This window comes from Oryza glaberrima, chromosome 8 (assembly GCF_000147395.1).
Source record: "Oryza glaberrima chromosome 8, OglaRS2, whole genome shotgun sequence".
Taxonomy (NCBI): domain Eukaryota; kingdom Viridiplantae; phylum Streptophyta; class Magnoliopsida; order Poales; family Poaceae; genus Oryza; species Oryza glaberrima.
This window is the reverse complement of record NC_068333.1, coordinates 19,741,341-19,764,119: the sequence shown is the minus strand read 5'-3', so window position 1 is coordinate 19,764,119 and position 22,779 is coordinate 19,741,341. Positions and strand designations below refer to the sequence as shown.

The following is a 22,779-nucleotide window of genomic DNA, read 5'->3' as shown; positions in this document are numbered from 1 at the left end:
GAAACTTCAATACTAAAATATATGTAGTTAAGTGATAAGTGTTAAAATATGTACATTTTTCTACAAGTTGGACAATAAAACATGTAGTTTTGTGAATTTTACTCTTCTTTTTAAGAGAGAGGAAATTTTAAGCACAAGATCAACCGTTCAAAACCATGAAAAGGCATAAGCCTAGCTACTTCTAAAGAGCAATTTTACGGTCCTTGAGGATATACCATGAGGTACCACTTTTTTAATTGTAAATTTGGTAAATTTTGCACTAAATTTTTGGTACATCTTGGTACCTTCTCAAGAACCGTAGAATTACTCCTTCTAAAAACACTAAAGGAAGGGAAAAGTAGAAGATTGAGAAAATACGTAAAACAATATGAGTCATTAGAGTATAATTAATTGAGTATTAGTTATTTCAAAAGTGAAAAATGGATAATACCATATTTAAATCAACTTTCCTATATTTTTTTTTAAAAAAATACCTTTTAACCGTTCAATATCTGCGCACGCGAAAAACGATGCACTATTTTTTCTCACGGTGCTTCAAATGAAAGCAGCCTTAGGCTACAATACTATGAAACTGTCATGTAAGGTATTTGGTAGAGTTTTATTTTTATCTAAGTTCAAACATTTTTTTTCATGTAATTTAGTAAGTTTTTATTAGTTATAAGTTTATCTCATGCAGTTTTGTAATTCTTTTTATAGGTTAGAATAGTTTATTGTTTAATCTTTTAGGAGAAATTGCATAAATCATTATAATTGTCACCCTGTTTTGAGATTCCATCGCATAACCCATTGTGTTGGAAAAACCACTCTGCCCTCGCCCTCTCCCTGACACATGAGTAACTGATTCGGTCCATTTTTTACTTGAATCCCGGCGGACCATATCAACTAAGCCAAGCTAGGTAGTGTGGTTTGTGGTGAGTCCGACTTAAGCATTTGGGTAATTTTGGCCTCACAATATTTGATGGGTGGGCTTTTGCGACAAAATAGGTTATGGAGTGGTTTATGTAATTTTGTCAATCTTTTAGTAGAAACAGATTTTGTTTGCATAAGTAGGTATTGATAACAACCAGTGGATTATATCTAAGAGGTGAGAATTGTGACTAAAATTTTTGAAAATTTTCCATGTGCTTAAAATCTAGACACTCCCATAATTTATAATGGAATTAGCACAGAACTATATATTTAGCCATAATATAACAAAGCGGCAAATTTAGCACTAATTTTATTTGCCAAACAACGTATATTTTAGAAGTTTTACTAGGATAACTATGGCATGATTTAACCTTTAAAATATGTGGATTTACATATTGTTTTTAAATTCATAGTTTTACATTGATGTGCAAATATTGCTATTTGTTTGCCATTCCCTTCTAACCTACATGTCATATTCTACCTGTCATATCATGGAGCATATACTTCAATCATCGAATAGAAAAACCGATAATTTGCCCTGAGAAAAAGTGGAAAGCTAACAGCGAAACTTATATTGTCCGAAAGGCGAAAGTGTTCGCTGACAGGAACGCGCCACAAGCGTTCGCTCCCACATTAGCATTCCCGAGACATGGACGCCGTGCGCACGGTTTCCTGGTTCCGAAGAGGGATTCTAATCATCAAAATGGATGTACTACATGTTAACATAGTTATTAAATTCGATTATAGAAATCGATTTCTTCAAGTTATATAAAAATAATAAATTAAATTTTAATTAATATACGCAAATGAACATTGAATGCCATTCTCGCATTGAAATTCATCAATCTTTTTACAACGTGAATAAAAAAGCCTCAAGAAAAACAAAGGAGCAATGGCCTTCGGTTCCTCGCCTCATTGTTTCAGCCTCACGAGCTTGACAAAGATGCAGAAGTCATGCGCGAACGCGGTCACCGCGATGGTCTCCGTGAACCTGGTCAGGTGTTCGACCATCACCTGGACAAGCGGCGACACGGCGGCGAGCGGCGGCATCACCACCACCGCGACGCCGCCGACGACCATGCCGAGGAACAGCGCCGCGCAGTTGAGCCACAGCGCCCTCCCCTCCACCCTGACGTCGGGGCAGTACTGCTCGCCGCCGGCGCCGCACTGCAGCGACACCAGCAGCATCAGCCCGGCGACGGCCACCGACACCGCGCACTTGGCGGCGCGCGCCGGCTCGGCGGAGTTGTCGGCGAGGAGGTCCCGCGCCATCGGCGGCAGCGCGAAGGGGACGTACCTGGACAGGAGCGCGATGATTGCGAAGGCGAGGAAGAACGGCACGTCCATTGATTGTTGCTAATTAAATCTAGAACTTAATTAGCAGCTTAGCTCATAGTAATATATATCAGATCGATCGAGTTCTTGATGCAAGATGCAACCGCGTAGGGTAGAAGAGATGGCGAGGCATGAGTGGACTTGGACACGGTCGTCGTCGTCGTCGCCGCGATGGAGCTTTCATCTGTGGCATGCAGCCTCGCAGCAAGCTCGCCGGTTTGGTTGGTGTCATATAATATGGTGTACAGTGTAGACTATGCTTTGAAACTTTTTTTGCTGCTGAAAAAGTTACTGTGATTAATTATCAGTAATTGCTAATTAATTAATGTTGCATTGCATCTGATTTGTCACACTATATACGACTGAAACAGCAAATTGACTTGAATGCGATTTGCTAAATGGTGAATCGAGCGTTGACCTCGACAGTTGACTCTCAACGTAACGCGGATGAAGTTAAAGAACTCGTCACAGTACATGATGCAATCTGAAGAGGATAAATGATTGGGCCTCAATTAGCGCACGCCATGGACTAAGCCTGCACATCGCACTTTAAATTAAGAATATTATTCCAACTTACTTCCAAACTACTCCCTATATCTCGAAATGAGTCCAACTCTAGGGATGCATTACCATGTTTAAATTCATCCCTAGAGTTCGACTTTTTTTTGGGATAGAGAGAATATTTAATGTGTGATATGATATTAAGCAACAATAAATCGAGTACGGCCGCTTGGAGGGGAGGTGGCATGTCGAATTGTGGATGCCACATAGTAGGTTTGGTGGTGCAAAGATCATGTCCATTTGATAGACTGTTCAATAGATTATTGTCACCCCAATCCGGCACCGCCATACAACGGCACCTGATAGGAGCGTGTCGTAGGAAAAACGGCGTGAGCTTCCTACGAAACCGCAATTACAGTACCAGTCCCAGGACATAGTGCTGGTACCCATGATAAAAAATATGAATCATTGCAATCCTTAAAATAAATAAAGGACTTATTTACCTTAACTTAGGTTGCAGCTCAGAACAGCCCAAGAATGCAACCGACGACGCGGACGAGGAAAACACCAACAACAGCAGCAGTAGCGGAACCAACGGACTAACACCCAACACCACAGGCGACGGCTGGGAACCAGGACGAAACCCTAATCTTTACTTCACTTTATCTTCTCTTCAGGGCGGAGGAACTATATATATTTATATAGAGCAAGGGTGAGTACTTTCGTACTCAGCAAGTCACGGGAATTTAGGTGTTTGATGCAAGCTTGGAAGAGAGGCAAGGTTGTTTTGGTAAATCTTTTGTTTGAAATCATTTTGAAATCACTAAGTGATTTATTTCTTTTTAAGTTCGGGTCGAAAAGAGACTTGCGTCTCAAATTTCAACAACTCAATTAATAATGTACCGACCTCCCGGGTCAGATCATTACTTCTCGGCTCCCAGAGCCATTTCACTTGATTAAATCGGCTCCTAGAGCCTTTTTCATTTTCTCGGACTCCCAGAGTCCAGCTGCCCAGCAGCACAACAATCCGCTTCCACTCGGGAAGCCTAGTCTATGATGCCCGCAGACATCCCGAATCACATAGATTCGTTTCTGATCACTCAGGTCATCAATTTGCCACATAGGCTGATTCTGGTTACGATTCCCACACCACAACAACTTTTCACAAAGCACAAGCAAACAAATCTTCGCAACGGGAACCACCTCACATCCGCCCATGACCGTGGGTACGGCTGTTCGAACAGTTAGTTAACCTCTGCAGAGGGGTACACTTTACCCACAAGATACGAACTTATTCCGAACACCCGTCGGTATCAGAGGTTCGCAACAAAGCATTTCCCAAGCCGACCCAGCGTTACCTCATGCCACATAGAAGGATCAAATCCGCACATAAATATAGGCCATTTTAGTTTTCACAAATCAAACTCCAACCACCTCGATCGGTAATCTGGCAAGCTTCGCGTTCTTGCCTTACCAGGAACCCGGGTTGGCTCCAACCGACCCTGCCCCGGCGTTCCCAACTATTGGCATGCGAGGCTTCCCTGAACCGACTAGTTACTTAGCTAGGGTGTCCCATACCACCTTGTGGTTGCACTTTGTTATGCTTGATGAGTTTCACACAGGAATCGGTCCTTATATGCGAATACGGGACAGCGCCAGGCAGGCACCACCCCCGCATCGCGAGTTTTCACAATTCATTTTGTTTTTAAACACACCGACACCATATGTCGGGTTTTCAAGGCTTCTCAAACCCATTTCCCAATTTTTTCAACAATCAACGGTGTATGTGGGATATTTGGTATACGCGCTCAGAGAGCACGGATACCGAGGTACCACAAGAGTGAAGCGACAAGGAATCAGGGTAGTACAACCTACAGGAATTTGTGCGACTACTGGGTAGGTCCGTTGGTTTGGCACGCAAACCGAGGCCAAGCAAGTTAAGTGTGTGATTCTACTAATGCAAGTTGAAAACAAAATAATAATGAATTTCCAATTATAGGAGCAATTGATCAAAGGGTGACTTGCCTTGCTCAAGGTCTTCACGAAGCTTCACGAATCTTCGAGAAATCCCACGATCGACAAAAATCCGGTAACCGCAACTATACGCAAACAATCAAAACCTAAACAAAAGACCAAGAAAAGGATCCTATTTAGACTAAATAATAGTGCTATTAAATAGATCTCGATTTTACGGGAATACTGGAAGTGGAACGGGGTTAATCGGAATGACGGATCAGGAGATATGAATTTTGGGAGTTTAATTGGAATTTCTAGACAAGGAAATGATTTGTCAAAATTTTTTTGGAATGCGGGCAATGATTTATGAATTTTATGGAAAAGAATATTCTCAAGAATATTCTTTTATCACTCATTGACATGTGGGGCCAACATATGTGAGAGAGAGGTGAATTGGGAAGGAGCAGATATGGACTTTTGGTACTGTGTTTGCGAAGGGAGCAAAGATGGACTTTAGCTTTTGGGTGGGGGTACTGGGCTCGGCATGAGGGATTATAAATGGACTTTGGTCGATTGGACCGGGGGAGCAGCGCAGCCCAACGGCTGGCGAGGCCGAGAGGGGGGGGGGGGGGGCTGACGGGGCGTCAGCTTGACCCGGTCAAAGCCCACGTGGACAGCCACGTTGGATGGAGGAAAGGGAGGGAGGCCGGGCGGCCGATCTGACGGCTGGCGGCGAGCGGTGCATACCGGCGAGCGGCGGCGAACCGGGAGGCGCGGCGTGCACCGGAAGCAAGCGGGGATCAAGGGGAGCTAATTCAACGGTGCGGATGAGGGAGAGGCGGCGCGGCGGCGGCTGGCGACGGCGGCCGTGCGGCGGCGGGATGGGTGGCACGGCGCGGGCGCGGCCGGCGAGGCGGGCGGCCGCGGCGGCGCGCCGGGGAGGCTCGAGAGGGCTCGGGGGTGGTGGCGGCGCCGGGAATCGGCGAGAGACCGGCCGGCGGCGGCGCGCGACGGCGCACGGCGGCGGCGGAAGCAGAGCTACGGCGGGGCGGCACAACACTGAGTGGGGCGTCGCCGGGAAAACAGAGAGGGAGCGCGAGAAGTTACGGGAGGACGACGGCGAGCTGGTTAGACGAGAGAGAAGGGCCGACGACGGCGCGCGACTGCTCGGTGGCGGACGCAGCACCGCGTGTGGTACGAGGAGGAAGAAGGCGGCGATGCGGAAACAGAGCGCACGGCGAGCTACGCGAGTGCGGGGACGGCGAAAAAGGAAGCTGAGGAGCTCACCGACGGGAGGAACGGTGTCGGCGGCGAGTTGGGGATGGGAAGGGTTGGAAGGCCGAGGGTGGCACGCGACCGAGCGGCGGCGCACGGCGGATGACGCCGAGGCGGCGCGCGTCGAGGCGTGTGCGCCGGGGAAGGAGAGATGGAGTGCGGCGATGGGGCGGCGCAGAGCTCCTCGTTGACTCCTCGTGCGCACGTCGGCTTCCCGGCACGCGCGACGGCGGAGGAAGGGCGACAATGGCGCGGCGGCAGAGGGAAGTAAAACGGGAAGAAAAGAGGGGGAGCTCGGGCTTGGGTTTTATAGGTGAGGAGGAGAGGTCGGTTTGGAGGAGGGAAACCGACCTTGGCGGTCGAGCGCTCGGCTGGCGCTCGGCGGGCGGTCACGAGCGGGAGCGGCGTTTTCGTGGGCTGCGCGAAACGTGGCGACGGCGAGGATGCAAAGGGGCGGTGGAGGCGGTGGATCGTGCGGCGGGAATTGAATCGCGGGCGCGGGAGCATCGGCGTGGCGCGGTCAAGGTGGGGGCACAGGCGCGGCAGGACGTTGTCGGCGTCCTCTGCCTCCGCGCGCAAGAAGACAAGGGCGAGAGGAGAGAGGCCGGGTTTAGAAGGGAAAAAGTGAGGGAGGACGGTGGAAAGGGAAGCCTCTCCCTTCCGTTTTGGGCGGCGGGCAGGCGAGGCGCGTGGGAGCGGCGTCCTTGCCGGTCGGCCATGCGCGCGAGAAACGGCAGCGTGGCTGGGATTTTGGGCGGCGTCGGCGGGAGTCAATGAGAGAGAGAGAGAGAGAGAGAGAGAGAGAGAGAGAGAGAGAGAGCGAGGAAGAAGGAGAGAGCGAGCGCACACGCGCAACGCACGTGCGAGGAGGAGGAGGAGGAGGAGCGGCTGAGAGGAGATGGGCCGAGGAGAAAACGGCCCACAAAAATCCGAGGGAGGCAAAATAGACTTTTTCGGAGGAGATTGATTCGAAGAGAATTTGAACTTGGAATTTGACTTAGATTTCGGAATTGGGATCTGGATGAGAGGAAGGAGTCGACGGAGGATTCAAGATGGGGTTTTGGATGTTTTGGATCTGGGGAAGTATTTGGCGATGATTCAAAGAGACGGATAGAATTTCAGAGTTTGATTTGGAGACTTGAGTCGGAAGAGGAATTTCCAGGAGGCAATTTTTGATGGTGACGAGAGGGATCAAGGACGGATTTGAATTGAGATCTTGGCACAACTTAGACTCACACACAAAGAACGGAAATTTTCGCATATAAGATTTTGCCGAATTAGTTTTTAACGTCTCACGAAAAGCGGAGCGTTACAATTATCCGGATTATCTACTTATTTACAAAAATAAATCAAACATATTTAAAAATAGCATTAAAATGTTATATATAAGTAGAAGAAAGTTTTTTTAAGAAAATATTTTTCAAAGCGCAAAAACAAATAATCCAACGAATATTTTTTAAAAAAACGAGGCACGAGTTTTTCTTATATTGGGGCAATTTTTGGGTTCCTTTTGAGTTCTTCAAGACTAAATGGAACCTCCATGATACACCAGTGATTTTCATGATACATCGATCCCCAGATGATAACAATAAAAACATACTCAAAAGCTTGTGGGTTTGTTTGCCACAATCTGACCATTTCTGAACAGTGCAGAGTCCATTGCCACAGTTATAGACTTACATTTTTTTTGCACTAAATGTGCTCTATTTGTCACTCTTATCTTCTAGACAAAATATATTTTCTTAAGTGAACCGTATGAAAGGATCCTACAATATTACTACAGTATATAAGTAGTTATGTAGTATTTACATGTAAAAAGTGTAAAATCTCCCACAAATACATAATCAATTTTACTATCATAGCATCCGAAGTGCTAGGGTATTCTAATCCTAGTTTTTAATCCTAAATGGTTTGAAGAAGAGTAAATGGCACCCACGGTACAACAACTTAGCGGGTGGGTGCGATATAGTGAAAAACTTGAGAATTGAACGTTCGAGTGCAGCAACTTGACAAGTGGGTGCGCATTCTAGTATAAGAACTTGATTCTAGTATAAGAACTTGGCAATTTACTATGTTGTTGAATCAACTTAGCTAAGCATATGCTAGATGAGTTTTTTTCATTATGTCAATATGCCATTACATAGCAACTCTACATATATTATCTTATAATATTGAATTTAATCTTTAAGAATTATACTGCCCATCCAATTTACATCCAATTACCTTTAAGAATTTTTGTTTTCTTCACCTTCCCAAAATCTCAACCAAAATATAATAATTTCTACATCCAGTTTAATTGACTTTCGGTTATTAGTTATTAGGATAAAAATATAAATATACTTATATGCAAATCCACGCTAGTATATTGTCAAAATAAGTACTTAAAATTGAATATGTATAAAAAAAGTGCTCCAAATAATTAAGTTGTCACATAACTTCTTAACTTATTGTATTAAAATCGTACATATCTTGCAAGTTATTGCATTTATGCAATCACTTATAAAGTTCTTGTACTAAATTGCACTTACCTATCAAGTTGTTACACCAGAACACTCATTTCTTAAGTTATTGTATCAAATTACACACTTGTCAAGTTGATGCACCGTGTGTGCAATTTACTCTTTGAAGAATTTGGGATTTGGCTTGAGTGCAGTGAGTCCAAAATAAAGCATATTGCTTTTGTTGTTTCTTGTTTAGGATCCTAACAAGAAGGCACCGGGGTATGATGCATTTGTTACTACTGGATGGTCTAGTTGGAACAAAAAGTTTGGATCAAATAATCATGTGGGGGATGTCAATAGTGCTCATAACCAATCAAACGAGAGATTGTGATGCATTGTTGTCACAAGATCAGCACATTTATGTTGCACTGAAAAGACAATGTGATACTGACAAGATTCAATGTTGCTCGATTGTTATTGAAGCAAGGGTTGCCTTTTCAGGTCACGACGAATCTGTATCATCCATGAATAAAGGGAATTTCAAGGAATTTCACGACTATACAGCTCAACGCAATCTAGCACTAGTATGGTGACAACTGACAACACATAATGCTCCTGGTAATAATCTGATGGTGTCTTTAGAGACTCAAAACGATATAGTTCACTGTTTTGCAGCTGAAATGTTCTATTCTTGATAAAATTGGGCATGATGTATTTTGCTTGCTAGTTGATGAGTTGAGGGATGTATCTTGCAAAGAAAAAATGGCAATGGTTATGCGATATGTAGACAAACAAGAATTTGTTAAAGAGAGATTTGTCGGCCTTGTTCATGTTAAAGAGACCGATGGAGCCAAATCTCTTAGCTCACTGTTTTGGTGTTTCTCTTAAACATCTCAACGCACAAAGAAACACGGTGTACAAGAACAAGAACATTTTTCTTCGCTATCTTTTCTTATCTTCGTAAGCCTTGAGTGAACCAATGACCTCCTCCGTGGCGCTTGTGTTCATGCTCCCAAAGAATGTTAGACAATACGGTTTAGATATGCATGGTTGAGTTTTATCTCTCTAAGCCTAGATCCTTATCCTCCCGATTTTGTTGCTATAACTCAGTAGAGTGGTTATGGACAGGCATATATATGTACGCACTCCGTGATTAATCCAATCTACGTTGAGTTCCTCCGTCTCATATGGTATCAGATACGGTATCGCTTCCGCTCCACACCTAAACCCTATCACTGCTTCCCTATGGCGCCCGAAAACACATCGACGGTGCCTATTCCCGATGCAACCTCCGCTGCGATCGACGAGGCTGTCAAAGCCGTCGCCGACGCCGTGCGTAACTCCTTCACCCCCTCCTCCGGCTCTGACGTTGACCCCACCACTGGAGAAGCGGTCGTCGCCGCCGCTGCTCGGCGCGCATCCAAGGCCGCCCACGACGCGCTCTCCACTGCCCTCGCGTCCTTCCTCTCCACCACGTCTTCGTCGGCCACGTCAACCTCGGATGGCGCCCTGCGCATCCCCGCCTCCACCGCGCCGGCCACCACCGCCCCGACGTCCACCGCTCCTTCCTCTGTTCCCCCCGGCGCTCCATCTATACCACCGGCGCTGGAACAACTCTTCGCCGCGGTGCGTCTCGCTACTGGACTAGGCGCCTGCGGCAACTACAACGACACGGCGCCCTATCTTCCCGGCTTCCCCGGTGACTTCATCCCTATTGCGCCAACTCGTCCCGCCGCACCACCTCTTAACAACGAGGCCCGCAACGCCCTGCACGCGCAGGCTGTTGGTGTACTGAACGTCAAGGCGCTCGTCTTCGTCACCCTTGACGTCGGCGCCGCCAACTTCACAAGATGGCGCGGCCTCTTCCTCGTGGCCCTTGGCAAATACGTCTTGACGGATCACGTTATCTCCGACAACTACTTTCCCGATCGCGCTGACTGGCTCCAGATGGATTGTGTCGTACTCGGGTGGCTCTACAGCTCCATCTCTGCCGATCTCCTCCAAGTGGTGATGACCCACGTCGCCACTGCCCGGTCGGTGTGGCCTGCTCTCGAGCTCCAATTCCTGGGCAACAGCGAACGCCGTGCTCTCACCCTCGAGACTGAGTTCCGCACGCTACATCAAGGCGACCTCTCCATCACAGACTATTGCCGCAAGATGAAGGCCATGGAGGACACTCTTGGCGACCTCGGCTATCCCGTTCGGGATCGCTCTCTCGTCCTCGCCACACTAAACGGTTTGAATTGCAAATATGATCATATGCAAACCCTAATCACCATGCAGCGTCCGTTCCCGAGCTTCGCCGACATGCGCTCTCAGCTCTTGCTCGAGGAGCTCTCCAAGGCCGGACATCCCACCAGCTCCTCCACCGTCCTGCTTGCGGGTGCCTCCAAGCAGGCCAACAACGTCAACCCGGCATACTCTACCAGGTTTGGCGCCGGGAACCAAGGCGGCGGAAACGGATCTACCGGCGGTGGGAACGGCAACTCCCGCAATCGCCGGCGTCGCGGCGGCGGCGATGGCGGCAGCGGCAACAATGGCGGCAACACCGGCGCCAGCGTCGGCACCAACCAAGGCGGCACTGCACCACGCCCTCCACGGAACCAGGCCGGCGCGTGGCCCACTCCCCACAATCCGTAGGTCGGCACAATTCACATGTGGCCGAGCCCACTGGGTCGTGGTGTTCTTGGACCAAGACCAGCCGGGGCTCCCTTCGCTGCATTGGCCGGACCGACTGGCGGCCCACCACCGGCTCTCCAAGACTTGCCGGCCTATGCAACACAGTGGCTGGGAGGGCCACCTCCTTACCAGGCCGCACCGGCTCCATCTGGCCCAAGCCAGCCGGCCACCCCTGCTGGGCCGGCGCCCACAAGATGGTTTCAAGGAGCTCCTTCGCAATGCGATCAAGCCTCCCTCGCCGGCGCATTCAACACCGCCACTCTCCAACAGCCGTCCTCGAATGATTGGTATATGGATACAGGTGCCACTGCACACATGACCTCTGACGCTGGTATCCTCTCCTTTACCCACCCTCCCACTTCCCGCGACCCTTCCCATATAATTGTTGGCAATGGCTCTTCTATTCCTATTACCTCTGTCGGTCACACTAACATACAACATAAACATAGCACCTTTACTCTTAGAGATATCTTGTGTTCTCCTGCCATCATTAAGAACCTTATATCTGTTCGTCATTTTGTCATTGATAATTGGTGCTCTGTCGAATTTGACCCCTTTGGCTTTACTGTGAAGGATCTGCATACCAGGACCGTGATCGCCAAATATAATAGCTCCGGCCCGCTGTATGCCCTCCACCATGCCTTGCGTGCACCTCCTTCGTCATCTCCACTGGCCGCCTACACCGCTACCACTACCTCCGGCACCCTGTGGCATTGTCGTCTCGGTCATCTTGGCTCAGACGCCCTCGCTCGCCTCAGCACCGTCATTCTCGTCTCCAAAGATGGGCTTTCTGGCCTGTGCCACGCCTGCCAGCTTGGCCGCCACATCCGCCTTCCTTATACCACTTCCTTTACTAGAGCTTCTGCCAATTTCGAACTTCTACATTGTGATTTGTGGACATCTCCAGTTGTTAGCGTTTCGGGTTACAAATATTATCTAGTTATTCTTGATGATTGTTCTCACTTTGTGTGGACCTTTCCCCTGCGCTTCAAGTCTGACACATTCACCACGCTATCACACTTCTTTGCCTATGTCAAAACCCAATTCTCCACCAACATTCGCAGCATCCAGTGCGACAACGGCCGCGAGTTCGACAACATTTCGGCCCGCACCTTCTTCCTGACCAACGGTGTCACCATGCGGATGTCTTGCCCCCACACGTCTCCCCAAAACGGTAAAGCCGAGCGCATCCTTCGTTCCATTAACAACATTGTGCGCTCCCTCCTTTTTCAGGCTAGCCTTCCCGGCACCTTTTAGGTTGAGGCCCTTCACACAGCCACCCACCTTATCAACAGACACCCCACCAAGACGCTTCAACACCACACCCCATTCTTTGCCCTCTATGGTGTACACCCCTCCTATGCACATCTTTGCGTATTCGGTTGCAAGTGCTATCCTCACCTTTCCGCCATAGCCCCACATAAGCTCTCGCCCCGATCCACCATGTGCATCTTTCTTGGCTATCCACTACACCATAAAGGATATCGGTGTCTTGACCCTTCCACCAATAGGGTCATCATTTCACATCATGTTGTGTTTGATGAGCATTCTTTTCCATATGCTAACATTTCTTCTCCAAGCAGTGCTGATGAGCTCGACTTTTTGGAGGATTTTCTGCTCCTACACAGGCACCAATTGGAAGAAGGCACGCTGTGTCTGGCGCTGGCGCCGGCTCCCCTGCTGCACCATCCTCACCGGCCGCCAGCCCACTCACGACAGCTTCCGGCCCGTCAAGCATCGCCAGGCCGCCTCCCCTAACCCGTTAGCACCAAGCGGGTTGGCCGACTCCCTTGGGTCGGTCCACTCGTCCGATTCGGCCCACTCGCCTGGGTCGGCCCACTCGCCTAGGCCGGCCTCTTCCCCCGGCTCGGCCTTCTCACCTGTGACGGCTCGCTCGACAACTACGGCCATCCCATCGCCACCAGTGCCATGATTTGCTGCGGTGCCCACCCGACCCCGGTCGCTGCGCGTGCAAATCGCTCCTCCACCGCCCTCCACTACGGCACCGCTCGTGATCAATGATCACACCATGACCACACGTGGCAAAGCCGGTGTGCGCAAGCCCGTCCAGCGACTGAACCTTCATGCCTCGACGCTATCTCCAGTCCCACGCACCTACCGAGCTGCCCTCGCCGACCCATACTGGCGAACGGCCATGGAAGAGGAGTTCACTGCTCTCACCGCCAACCGCACATGGGACTTGGTGCCCCGACCATCCAGCGCCAATGTCGTCACCGGCAAGTGGATCTTCAAGCACAAGTTCCAATCTGACGGCACACTTGACAGATACAAGGCTCGGTGGGTTCTTCGCGGTTTCATTCAGCGCCCCGGCATCGACTTTGATGAGACGTTTAGTCCGGTTGTCAAACCGGCCACCGTCCGCACTGTACTCAGCCTAGCAGTCTCTCGCGATTGCCAATACACCAGCTTGATGTCAAGAATGCTTTCCTTCATGGCACCCTCCAGGAGACAGTCTACTGCATTCAGCCTCCCGGCTTCGTCGACCCCACACGACTTGACATGGTTTGCCGCCTGAACAAATCACTCTATGGTCTCAAGCAGGCACCTCGGGCATGGTACAACAGATTTGCCACTTTTTTGCTGTCCATTGGCTTCACTGAGGCCAAGTCCGACACATCCCTGTTTGTCCTTCATCGCGACTCTGGCACAATATACCTGCTTCTCTATGTCGATGACATCGTGCTCACTACCTCCTCTGCTCAGCTCCTCCAGTGGACCATCTCATCCCTGCAGTCCGAGTTCTCCATGAAGGATCTTGGTGCTCTTCATCACTTCCTTGGTGTCACCGTCGCTCGCAGGGACACCGGCTTGTTTTTGCATCAGCGGCAGTACAGTCTTGATATCCTGGAGCGTGCTGGCATGACAGATTGCAAGCCGTGCGCCACTCCTGTGGATACATGTGCCAAGTTATCTTCGACCAACGGTCCACTAGTGGCAGATCCTACAGATTATAGCAGTCTTGCAGGAGCACTTCAGTACCTCACTTTCACCAGACCAGATATTTCGTATGCAGTCCAGCAGGTGTGCTTACACATGCATGATCCTCGTGAGGTCTATCTCGCCGCTCTCAAAAGGATTTTGCGATATGTCCGAGGTACAATTGATCTTGGTCTCCATATTCAGCGTTCTCAGGCCACTGACCTTGTTGTCTATTTTGACGCTGACTGGGCCGGCTGTCCAAACACTCGCAAGTCCACATCCGGTTATGCAGTTTTTCTCGGTGACAACCTTGTGTCATGGTCATCCAAGCGCCAGAACACTGTCTCTCGCTCGAGTGCTGAAGCTGAGTATCGCGCTGTGGCAAATGCGGTTGCCAAAGCCAGCTGGTTGCGCCAACTTCTCCACGAGCTGCATTCCCCGCCGTCTAAAGCCAACTTGGTGTATTGTGATAATGTGAGCGCAGTTTATCTCTCCTCCAATCCAGTACAGCATCAACGAACGAAGCATGTCGAGATCGATCTACACTTCGTGCGTGACAAGGTTGCTCTAGGTGTTGTCCGGGTGTTGCATGTTCTTCACCAAAGGTCTTCCCTCTCTTGTCTTCATCGAGTTTCGCTCCAGTCTCAACGTTCGCTCCATCAACGTTGCGACTGCGGGGGGTGTTAGACAATATGGTTTAGATATGCATGGTTGAGTTTTATCTGTCTAAACCTAGATCCTTATCCGCCCGATTCTGTTGCTATAAATCGGTAGAGTGGTTATGGACAGGCATATATATGTACGCACTCCGTGATTAATCCAATCTACGTTGAGTTCCTCCATCTCACAAAGAACTCAATGGTTGTTGCGATGTTGATGAACTTGTCAAATACGACTCGCAGCAACTTCTTGACGACGGATTGAGATCCTCTACAATCAAATGCACAGTGCTTTTATCACTGACATGTGAGACCGCGTGCCAGTGACGCATGACTTCAACTGCAGAGCATTCTGATCCCTTGACGACATACTTTTGTATGTATATGATGCCTTGGGTTTGGGACACGAGTTATTTTCGTTCTCGATTCGCCCTTGCATATACCATATGAGTTTTACTCAAATCCAATGTTCTAACAAGCACAAAAAGAATAGTACAAAACCATACTGTAGTTTAACGATCTACTTCAGCATAAGCATCCGCCGGCACAGCACGGATTGCCACACGACGGGCAGCTGCACCCATCTTTGCACCTCGGGCAGGAGCACGAGCAGCCGCAGGAGCACTCGGGGCACGACGGCGCCGGCGTCGCGCCTCCGAGGCAGCAAGGCCTGCCGCAGCAGCACGCCGACGATCCCTTCCCGCCGCCGCCGCAGCAGCAGCAGGAAGGCTCCCCCTCGCAGCACGACGACTGGCACTTGCAGCAGGACGGCTGCCCCTTGCAGCACGACGACCGGCAGCTCAGCCACCGCCGGAGCAGCGCCAGGCAGCCGACGCACGGCGCCGCGCAGGACGAGCACTTGGGGCAGCAGCCGCCGCCGCAGGACGAGCACCCCGTGCCGCAGCCGCTGCAGCTCGGCTTGCAGCCGCCGGCGCAGCTGCTACAGCACCGCGTGCAGGACGAGCACGAGCACTTGCAGCTGGAGCAGCAGTCGCTGGGCGGACAGCAGCCGCCGCCGCCGCCACACCACGGTCGGCAGTGGCCGCAGCCTGTGCAGCCGCAGCTGGGAAGGCTGCAGGTGCAGCAATCGCTGCTGCAGCAGCTGCAGTTGGATTTGCAGCAGCACGAAGAAGGGGCCTTGAGGCAGCCGCAGCTCGGTCTACAGCACGATGTGTCGCAGCAGGAGCAGCAAGAACAACTGAAGCAGCTCGGTTTCTTGGGCTTTGGGAGGCACCGGCACCAACAGCAGAGGCATAACAAGCAGTTGCACAATTTCGATCTGATAAAAAACAACAGGTTTAAGATCTTTTAGTCTTTCCAAGGGAGCGTTGAAACAGCATGTCATTTGCAAGAAGGGACTGTTCACTTTGATGCAAAAAAAAAAAAACTTACCAAATTTTGGCATTGCCAAATTTTGTTATAGTTGCCAAAATTTTGACATGATTTCTTATATAGTTACCAAAATTTGGTAGCAAACTAAATGTAGTCACTTTTTTAGCAACTTTATCAAAATTTGGTAAGGTTGAAAATGGCAGCAAAGTGAACAGGCCCGAAGTTCAGAACGGAAAAAAAAAGGCGGTATTTGTCGTGTAAATAGCGCTGCAGTTCTGGGAACAGTATTGGCTCCACAAAAAGACTGCGAAAATTGCTTTGATGCCACCATAACTGATGTCAGATATCCTGACTTTTTTCATCAAAAGAAGGCAGTACTCCGAGTTGTCATGTAGTATTAAAGTGTGACATTTCTGACAAATCACTTTGTTGGTGTATTGAGGTTCTACAAATTGAGTGAGCATTTGATAAAATGGGCTAATAAGGTGAAATTCAGTTCGGGCATTTGACAGGAACAGAAACAAGTAGGAGTATGAGTCTTAACAGTGTTGACTGTTGAACTAGTTTATTCAGCAACAAACTGAAACCAGCATATTGTCATACTTTGCCCTATGAGTGTTACCTACTTATTCACTAATGGCTTAAATTTAATAAACTCTCAAATTATAAACAACAATATATTCCCTCGGTTTAAACAGCAAAGCTTTTAGAATGTTTTTATCCGTACACCCAAAAGCATGGACAAGGGAAGAGTAAGGGACCTGATCCACCGATAGAGGCTGCAAGATCTGTGTTTCCTTTTGTTTCTGGAATAAATAAGGCACAGGGAGAACACTGATCAGCAAACTTTGAAAAAAAAAACTCTGAAATGCAAAACATAAATCAATATATTCATACATTGGTATAAGCGGATCCGACTTTGCACCAACAAATTCGTTGACACTGCCAAATGTGATAATATAGCATTAGTATCTTTGTAATCGACAATGGCATTTGAACGTTACATAGTACAGTTCCAAAAGGAGCAAAATTGAAATGTAGGCCATGCATGAACAGTTCACATGTTGACTGTTGGACCACCAGGTCAGAAGTTACTAGCAGAGATTATTATTGGCATTCAAGAAAATCGAAAAGTATAGTAAATGTCGCAATTCATGTGGGCCACTTTCTTTTTTTCAAAAAAAAAATTAAGTTTGAGGAATGTGTCAGGATTCAGCAAATAAAAAGAACACAATGGAAAAAATTCTAATTTTTAGTGCTCTCCTCGGAAAAAGAATTGTCTTGTTTATCAATAAGACCACTACAAATCAAAGAAACAACAACACTAATGACTCAAACACTACTGACATTCAGAGTAGCTGTGATTAAATGGCATTTGAGCCTGAAAGGCTGAGACTAGATCACTAGAATGAACAAGAACTTGCTAGTTGCCCATCCGAGCGAAACACCAGCACTGCCGGCCGGCGACAAGATTTGCAGAGAGAAGCGAGGCTAATGAGGAAAGCAGAAAGGAGAGGATAGGGCGCATACTCTTTGCAACACCTCGAGACCGGCTGAATCCGTTCAAGTCCCTGTAGCTCTTGCTGCAAAAAGGGAGCCCCCAGTCAGGCCGAGGCACATGCACATGGCTTCCACAGACCTATACACAGTCCTGCTCCATGTGCCATGAATGGAAGCAGTAAAGAACACGAGCAATGCGCAGCAGCAGCAGCAGCGTCTCTACCTACTGATTGCCATTGCCAGGTGATGTCACGCTCAAGAGAAGCAGAAATCTGAAAGTAGAGTTCTTTTTATTTTTAATTATCAATTGCAGGTACTCCCCCATACCCCTATAGTTCCAGAATTCATCAGACTTTAAGCATGATGCAATGTAATGAGGAGACTTCGGAAGTACTACTCCTATACTGCACTTGCTTTGCAATTCTGAAATGCCTGATGTTGCAGGGGGAAAAAATACATATTGCAGTAGAACTCTTCTACTACTACTACTACTACTCCAGAAGTGAAATGGCATTGGTTCATGGCTGCCCATTGTTCTTGTTCTCTCTGCAAGAAGACGGCAGTAGGGGCAGCCATGACAGCCGCACGTACTGCTAGTACAACATGGGAGCCTGTCGCGCATCGGTTGTCGCGACAGAGCGAGCTCTCGCCTCGCTTCCGTCGCGAAACCCCAAACCGATGAGCTCTCCACATCAACTTTTTTCCCCGGAGATTTCCTCTCTCTCTCTCTCTCTCCACTCCATAGGAAGAACAAAAAAAAAATGCACGCTTTTCTTCATCACTGTGAAAGAAAGCGAGGTGACATGACGGGGAAGTGAAGTGAGTGAAGTGAGGTCACCTCGAGGAAGCCGACCTCCCGGTTGAGGATCTGCATCTCCAGCTGCAGCCGCCGCCGGCCGCACAGGTCCGGGTACCTCGGCGGCGACTTGGGCCTCGGCGCCTCCCCCATCTCAACCCAACTTATCCACCGGAGACGCAAGACAACCACCCTCAGCGCCGCGAGCGAGCGAGCGAGCGAGCTAGCTACCCTGCAGGCTACAGCTGCGTAGCTAAGGTGGGCGAGGAGAGCGGCGACCGACGTCCCGCGCTACGGTGAGCTCGGCTGCAGGGCCACGTACGTACGTACGTACGTACGCACGCTCGCCACCGGCAGGGGGCGGGGGCGGGGGCTTCGGCTCGGCGAATGGTGTGGATGGTGGTGGCGACGCGCGCGGCGTTGGGTTGGGGGTTTAAATGCTGGCGCAGTGGCGCATCGCGCGCGCGCGCACGGGAGGAGGACGCGGGAGGCGAGGCGCTGCGAGTGCACGTTGTTGCGTACGCCCACTCTGCTCTGCTCTGCTCTGCTCTGGTGTGGTGGTGTGTGTGGCTCGGGGTTGGGCGCCGCAGACTCTCTCGCGGGCGCGCAGTGGGCGTGGGTTTTTCTGCGTGCGCGGGGGCGCGGGGGTGCGGGTGCGGGGGGAGATGGGATGTGCGGGCGTGTCGCGGTTGGCAGTCGTACGAGACAATGTTCAGTCGTGTCATCATCGCTACGCAGAATCGCAGACGGGTGGCCCCCGCCCGGGCGGACGCGTCACGGCGTCAGCTATAGGGGGAAAGGAAAGTAGTAGGACGGGGACGGATCGACGATTGATCCAGCCGTAGCGGCTTTTTCACCGATTAATTCATCACTGCTCTAAGTTCCTTTTTATTTTTCACTCAGGTCCTTTCTGTCCGGTATGTTATGTGTTTATTCTTTAATACTTTTTATAAAGATTGTTAGGCTGTGTTCTTTTTTTTTCCCAACTCCACCCCACTCATTTACAGTGTACATGTTTTTTAAACGGCTAAAAGACGTGTGTTTTGAAAAAAAATGATTTAAAATATCATATTAATCCATTTTTCAAGTTTATTTTGTTAATACTTAATTAATCATGTGCTGATGAACTGCTCCGTTTTCTGTATAGGAGGGAAATGTTCCCAACACACCCAACGAACACAACCTTAATCATCAACTACTTCAAGAGTTCTACGAATATCACCCTCTTTTTGGGATTTGTGTTTGAATTTATATTAGAGCAAGTTTAATAGTATAGCTAACTGCTGTCTCTAAATCATCTATAATCAACTTAATAGTCAATTCATACAAAGTTACATATAAATATATACCACGCAATTAATATCTGGTCCCACATATCATACACACATGTATCTTGGAGTCCATGCTGCAGCTGCATACAAATCTGTAGCCCGCTACTCTTATCTCTCATCTTTTATCTCCTCAAAATATGTTTGTAGTTAGCTTATAGTCTGCTATTGTATCTTTTATCATTCACATTGTTTGATACTTTGAGGGAAGCCCGCATAAGATGGTGTTGTTTATAGGCTAGGGAAAGCCAATATGTACGAGAGTTGTTAGAGCTAAAAATTTAATCTAGATTTGGTAATACAATTGGATGTTAATGGTATTAAGGATGGTTAGTAGGAAAAATCATCGGAGACGATGAAGAAAGAAGGTTGAAGCAGAACATTGTGTGAACTTATTCATCAACAGTGACACGGAATGATACTACTGATGCTAGCAAAGGTTAGTGGGATTTGTGTGCCGACAAGTTCATGACTAATTAGGCAACCAGTGTTTTGGCTTCCAAGGAACACGGATCCTCTGAGGCTCTGACTTCTATAATCTAAGTCAAAGCCATACAATACCCGCTCACTCATCACCCGTTTCAATCCAAGTGTTGATGCTTTATTTCCTTTCTTCCCTTAATTCTCTATGGGTATGAGGTGAAGTGAGAATAAGGCCGTGACAGTTGAGGCACCAAGTAGGACGAAATCAGTGGCAACGAGAGAAGCCAAGGCACGCACAAGATGCTCTCGGGACAGAATGGGAATGGTTAGGATATGGATCTAGCCTAAAACGTTTCAAATGAGTTTATTGAACCATGGTTTAATAGGGTCAATCCATCATGAGTCTATTATATAAATAGGTTATCCATGGATATCAAAATGGATCATCTACGCTCCTAATAGATAAAAAAAAACTCTTATTGCATGCATGTAAAACTCGGGTCCAAAATTTTTAAACTCGCGTTCACATTATAAAGCCTTATCAAATTTAATTGAATTTTATAGAGATGATTTATTATATGGAGAAGCAACTTTGTTCAAATTTTAAGTCATTTAGACATGCGAGGCCCACGATACATTACTAAGATTCAAAAATTGTAGTTACCATCCTCCTAGCATCAATTGAGGAGATCCAACGATGCCATACGCCGTAGGATGGTCCGAATAGAGGTGACAGAGGCGCCGACAAATATCTAGGTGGTAGTACCGCTCGTCTGTCGCCCGCCGCCGGCTGCTCGTCTGCTCCCGCCTCCGGCCGCCCGTCGGCGCCGCATCGTCCACTCCCGCCGCTCCCACCGCTCCCGAGTCCGCGCGGGAGGAGAAGCGAGCGGCGTGGTCGACGGCGAGGCGCACGGCGGGGCGCGGTCGCCGGATCCGCCTCGGCCACCGGAGGGAGGGGAAGGAGGTGCAGGGGAGAAGCGGAGCGGCGGCACGAGAGGAGAAGCGAAGCGGCGTGGGAGGAGAAGAAGGTGATGGTGATGGAGTAGAGGAAGAGAAAGTCGCTAGGGGTAGGTGGGGAATAAATTTCGTCCTGTACCCCCCGTGTCCACACGCTTGGGTAATGCTGCACTGTGGGTCCGGTTTTCTTCACCTGTGGCTCCATCCAATTAAGCCACACATAGTATGGGTGCTTGCACTGTGGGGTGGGTGTCTTTGGGCTAACTTTTTTGGCTAGAGCTACGGGCCCCATAGCTTGCACTGTGAGAGGCTTAATAGCCTTGAGCACGAATGTCAAAGGAAGATGAGGCCAACCGTTGACGAAGCTGGCAACAACGTAGAGGGCTATGAAACGGTTGTCTGGCAGTCGCAAAAATGGGTGGCCCAGAGTTGCACAGGTAGGGGCGAGCTGGAGGCAGCGACGATGGTTGCGCTTGACCTTGACGAGGAGACCATTCTCCTGAGCGGTGGTAGCCTGAGGAAGGGATCACAGATGGGATGACCGAAGAAGACTACGAGCGATGGAGAGGAGAGGAAGAGGGCAATACTGACCGGTGGGCCCTACCATTTTTTATATTTTTTGTTGATATGATTGCCATGTCAACCAAAATTCTGCTAAACGTGTGACATGTAGGACCAACACCGCTCTGGATTGGGCCAAAGGGATAATTCATTCGGGTTGAAGAGCTTAGGGTTCAAGATGTTTAGTTTTGTAGTTTGAAAGGATTATTTGAATTGCTGTAATAGTTCAGGGATAGTTAGGATTTCTTTGTAGATTGAAACGAACAGTGTATAAGATGGTATTGCACACATCTGTCTTAGCTTAAGTAGGTCAGAGGATCCATATCACATCAAATACCATGGATAGTCTTCGATCGTTGTCAATTGTGCTTGTTCAACAATTGGAACGCCACTCAACAATTGGAACGCCACTAAGTGAGCCCACCCACTTAGGGCCCTTTGAATCATAGGAATGAAAAAACGGATGAATAGGAAAACATAGGATTCTAATAGGAATGCAAGTGCAAAACAGAGTACTGCAAAACGTAGAAAAAACACAGGGATGACCGTTTGATTGAACCGCAGAAAAAACACAGGAATCGGATGAGAGAGATAGATTCAAAGAAAGTTTCCAAGGTGTTAGAGTTCTTGCTAAATTTCCTCCAAAATCTCTATAGAATTGTCCATTCCATAGGAATTTTAAAGGATAGCGTATGATTCAATCATTTGTTTCAAAGGGCTTCATAGAAAATTTTCACTATAGAATTAGAATCCTTCAAAATTCCTATGTTTGTCGTAAGTCCAGGGATCATCGAGGGCTATTTGGAGTTTGGGCAGAGGAAAATCAAGTCGTCGTGGTCTTCTTTTAATTCTACCTTTACTAGGAAGCATCGATGCACGGCTACAACTTCTGTAAGGAAAAAGTATGAATTACCCCCCCTCCCCGAACTATTGCGGTCGACCAAATTACCCCCTAACTATAGAACCGGATATTCTTCACCCCAACTTTGCAAACCAAACGAATTACCCCCCTCGACCCAATCCGCGGTGGTTTTGGTCTACGTGGCGTACACATGGCAATCCAGTCAGCATTCTATTTATGAAATAAATTGTGAGACCTAACTGTCATACACTACTCTCTCTCTCTCTCTCACACACACTCTCTCTCACTCTTCCTCTCTCTCTCACCATCTCACGGGTCGGCGGTG

At 48.5% G+C, this 22,779-nt stretch overlaps 2 protein-coding genes across 2 annotated transcripts; both read right to left on the bottom strand.

The window, feature by feature from the left end:
- Positions 1 to 1,679: 1,679 nt before the first annotated feature.
- Positions 1,680 to 5,531, bottom strand: LOC127781209 (uncharacterized). The gene has a single exon (XM_052308134.1). It carries the CDS (start codon positions 2,254 to 2,256, stop codon positions 1,822 to 1,824), a length of 435 nt encoding a protein of 144 aa, XP_052164094.1. The 5' UTR covers positions 2,257 to 5,531; the 3' UTR covers positions 1,680 to 1,821.
- A 9,556-nt stretch (positions 5,532 to 15,087) lies between these two features.
- On the bottom strand, positions 15,088 to 18,943 carry LOC127781091 (guanine nucleotide-binding protein subunit gamma 4-like). Its single transcript, XM_052307998.1, has 5 exons — positions 18,366 to 18,943; positions 17,558 to 17,610; positions 16,925 to 16,969; positions 16,789 to 16,833; positions 15,088 to 15,974 (listed from the first exon to the last, which is right to left on the bottom strand). Exons 1-5 carry the CDS (start codon positions 18,474 to 18,476, stop codon positions 15,221 to 15,223), a joined length of 1,008 nt encoding a protein of 335 aa, XP_052163958.1. The 5' UTR covers positions 18,477 to 18,943; the 3' UTR covers positions 15,088 to 15,220.
- Positions 18,944 to 22,779: the final 3,836 nt, after the last annotated feature.